At 38.9% G+C, this 3,547-nt stretch overlaps 1 protein-coding gene across 1 annotated transcript; it reads right to left on the bottom strand.

Moving 5' to 3' along the window:
* Window positions 1-73: 73 nt before the first annotated feature.
* Window positions 74-1,482, bottom strand: LOC104959917 (26S protease regulatory subunit 7). Its single transcript, XM_010787828.1, has 4 exons — window positions 1,315-1,482; window positions 969-1,006; window positions 543-624; window positions 74-205 (listed from the first exon to the last, which is right to left on the bottom strand). The coding sequence occupies exons 1-4, from the start codon at window positions 1,382-1,384 to the stop codon at window positions 102-104; spliced, it is 294 nt and encodes a 97-aa protein (XP_010786130.1). The 5' UTR covers window positions 1,385-1,482; the 3' UTR covers window positions 74-101.
* Between the last annotated feature and the right edge of the window lie 2,065 nt (window positions 1,483-3,547).

Raw genomic sequence — 3,547 nt, 5'->3', positions numbered from 1 at the left:
GCCTTAGTTTTTGCCACAATGCTATTACTGATTCAAAGCTGCTCTGATTGATTTGTGTAGACTTTTACACATGCATTGATGGAGAGATCAGTCAGCTGTACTCACCTCGCAACCTGCAGCGGCTGTTCGCTCTGCAGAGTCTGTTTGTCTGCAGCCAGATCCCAGAGTGCAGGAGGAGCCAGGCCTGTGTCCGACTCCTTGATGCCTGTCAGAGCCAAACAACACAACAGCAAATTCAGACATATTTCAGCATCCAATCCCAACATCTAAAGCCAGCAGCTGAGAAAACGTAAGTATAGTAACATGTTTGACTCTTAAGTGTTACATTACATGTCATTTGTTAGACGCTTTTATCCAAAGCGACTTACATACATTCAATACTGTGGACAATCCTCACAGGAGCAATTTGGGGTGAAGTGTCTCAGGGACACGACGACATGCTGACTGCAGTGGGACTCAAACTTGCTATCCCCTGATTCGAAGTCTATCATACTATCCACTGAGCCACAGCCTCCTGCATATTTATGTTTTTGATCACACACCTGTGAGCTCGTTGATCTTCTTGAGCAGCTGCTGGATGTCATCTTCAACTTGTTTGATCTGTCTGGAGTAGGTGCTTTGTCCCTGATGATCAACAGCAAGCATCACATTAGACGAGATACATATAATAACAATCAAAGTGAACTTTATTGTCAATTTCTCACAGACAGGGAGATCCAGAGGCTGTTTCTCACCATCTCAAAGTATACAAATATAATAACACACCTGTACACCCACTTATATATACACACACAGGTATACATACAAAAGGGTTGGGGTTAGGCTACTATGACAGTAAAAGTATACACAGTAGTGCAAATGACCTCCCACAGCTTTCCAAGTAGAAACAGTGTCTGGTGCTGGATGTGGATATAACCAATTCCACATTTCAAACTAATGTGCTTCAGTCTATCTCACGGTGTACTTACATATGTTTTCAGCAGAGCAATGTCTCCTTCATCCAAAGCTGTTGAGAAATAAACAACAATAATGAGTTTGCATTCTGACAACACTGGTCGTCGGGCCGTTCGCACTCTTATCTATCCGAGCAATAACATTGCATTAACTTACATTAACTTACATGTACACAACATATACTAACTACTATAAACAGAATACATTATATGCAAACCAAAAATAGGTTATTAAAGGCATTCGTAAAAAAGTAGCACCACATTTCACGAGAAGAGCTAACGTTAGCATGAAGCTAAAGCCGACGTTTCTTTACAGGAAAGAACTGAATGTTTTTAATAATTCATATATTATTAGGATTACATCTGATAGGTGCGTCATCTTTCTCCGGTTCCTTGGTCTTTCTTTGAGAGTCTCCCAAGTAGTCCGGCATGTTAAATGTGAGATTTAAGTGTCTCCTAGAAAAAGAAGCTGCTTCTTCAACAGCTAAAAAACGGTACGATTACACAGCAGGTTTCTGACTTCCGGTTCTTTCTGCCAGTCACCGGAAACACAGGTCGGACATTTATTGATGAAGCACCACCAATAACGTAATACATTATTTAAATCACATAAATAATACTTTTATAATTGGAGGTAATACATATTAAATAATCAAATGATATCAATGATTTTCTAGTGAAAACGCACTGTTTTTCTATAAACATGAACAATTTTCACATACTGTACTTACATATTGCACCCTACGTTACTTGAATATGGGTGTTTTTTACTGAGAATAAGTATATATTGTTTTAAAATGTTTAATCTGTACTGTTCATCTTTATTTGTATTTTATTCTATTCATAGTTTGACAAAATAAATCCCCAATTTCGGATAAATCAAATATTTGTGTCAAAGCGGAACTAAAGTTACGTAGGAACCATTATCCCCCTACACGGAGTTATTCAGCACATGACGTCACGGCTCGTTTTTTCGGCACCAGGAGGCCCATGTGGTGTTTTAATGAGCGACCACCAACTCCAGCACTTTGAACACTTTCACCTGATTATTTTTGCCCCTGAATGCTCTTGTAGTTCATACTCTCTAAGATGTTGTTAACAGCGCTGGACGGAGATGAGACGGCTGTTTTTAAAGCCGCTGTCGGTGAGTACCCGGAGGCCGGAGGGGGTGAACGTTAGCCGGCTAAAGAAGCTACAATGCCGGGCATGGAGGCTCTAACACGCAGCTAAACATAGATACAAATCAGAATACCTTTATTAGTCCCAAAGAGTGGACATTAACACTGTTAAATCAAAGAGACAATAATGATAGAGACAGAATAATAAACTGTATTTAGTAAACTGCCATGTAGACACATGTACAAAATGTAGAAAGTAATGAATTAGCTCCAGGATGACTGTACTAAATACTATAATGGATACTTTATTATGTCAAATGGGGAATTATTTTGTAACAGCAGCAGTGTTGTCAATCATCATTACACTAGTTAACAATGTTTAAAAGGTACAAATACAACAAAGCAAGCAAGTATACACATTCTCAATAGAAAGGATATATATCACTATAGTATCTAAATAATACACAATATAAAGAAATTATTGAATACATTGAATACTCTACGATATACAGTCTCACTGATATACATACATATATAGAAATGTACTGCACTATTAGTAGTAGTGCTAGAATTAGTGGTGGTGGTATTAGTATTAGTACAGATATCAGAGTACCTGTATTACTGCCACAAAGGGCACAAATTAAGAGGCAAAAATATTAATTAAGAGGCTAGCTTAAAATATTAAACATAACAACTGAAATTAAACAAACTACAATTAACAAAAAGGTGGACAACCAAAAGTACCAGTAACAATATTTGTTAGGTATCTCAGTGTCAATTCATCAAGATCCTAATATGTGTATATATTACTTTAATTGGTGTTAAAACAATTTAACATCCAGTTGGGGCTCCATATAGGTGTTCAGATGAGAATCGGGTTCCTCTCCTTTCTGTCCCACCCTCAGTCTTTACCAAATAGTGCTGACATGTTTGAATTGTTAAAGAGCAACTTGCAGGTTAGAGACACCAGTGAATAAATGTGTAGGAAAATGATGAATACACTAGATTTTCCAAAAAATATACAGAAATATACACTACAGTGACATCTGGCGTCGTTTTAGTAAGACATTTTCACTTCCGCATAAAAAAGCCACGCACGTGACCTCCCGCGTGTGACGTAACATGGGGGAAACAAGGGGGAGAGCGGCCGGTCTAACGTATGAATACAAATGGATCACAATGCTAGTTTTGACACAGAAGAGGTTGAAAATATATATTCGAATGCATATGATTATAATTATGAGCCTGCTAAGCGTCCAAGAGACCAGGAGCAGCCAAGGATTAGAAAAAATAGGAGTGACAGCCACCACGCACACACAAACAACACAGACAGGGGGAAACAAACAAACACAAAGGAGACGGCAGGAGCAGTACAGCCACCACAGCGTTACCTAATGCAACTCCACACTACGTCTTACGGTGCCGTGTACCGGAGGGGAGAGAGAGCAGCGAAGGGGGGGGAGAGAGAAGTAATAC

This window comes from Notothenia coriiceps, unplaced genomic scaffold, assembly GCF_000735185.1.
Source record: "Notothenia coriiceps isolate Sejong01 unplaced genomic scaffold, NC01 NC01_scaffold00031378, whole genome shotgun sequence".
Taxonomy (NCBI): domain Eukaryota; kingdom Metazoa; phylum Chordata; class Actinopteri; order Perciformes; family Nototheniidae; genus Notothenia; species Notothenia coriiceps.
This window is presented reverse-complemented; position numbering and strand designations above follow the sequence as displayed.

What these genes read in the sequence shown, in the direction of transcription:
- LOC104959917 (XM_010787828.1), bottom strand. Translation starts at nt 1,384, where the DNA reads ATGCCGGACTACTTGGGAGACTCTCAAAGAAAGACCAAGGAACCGGAG. An exon ending in AGATGACGCACCTATCAGAT is followed by an intron (nt 1,007 to 1,314) that starts GTAATCCTAATA and finishes ATTTCTCAACAG; the next exon opens with CTTTGGATGAAGGAGACATT. An exon ending in GAAGATCAACGAGCTCACAG is followed by an intron (nt 206 to 542) that starts GTGTGTGATCAA and finishes TGGCTCTGACAG; the next exon opens with GCATCAAGGAGTCGGACACA.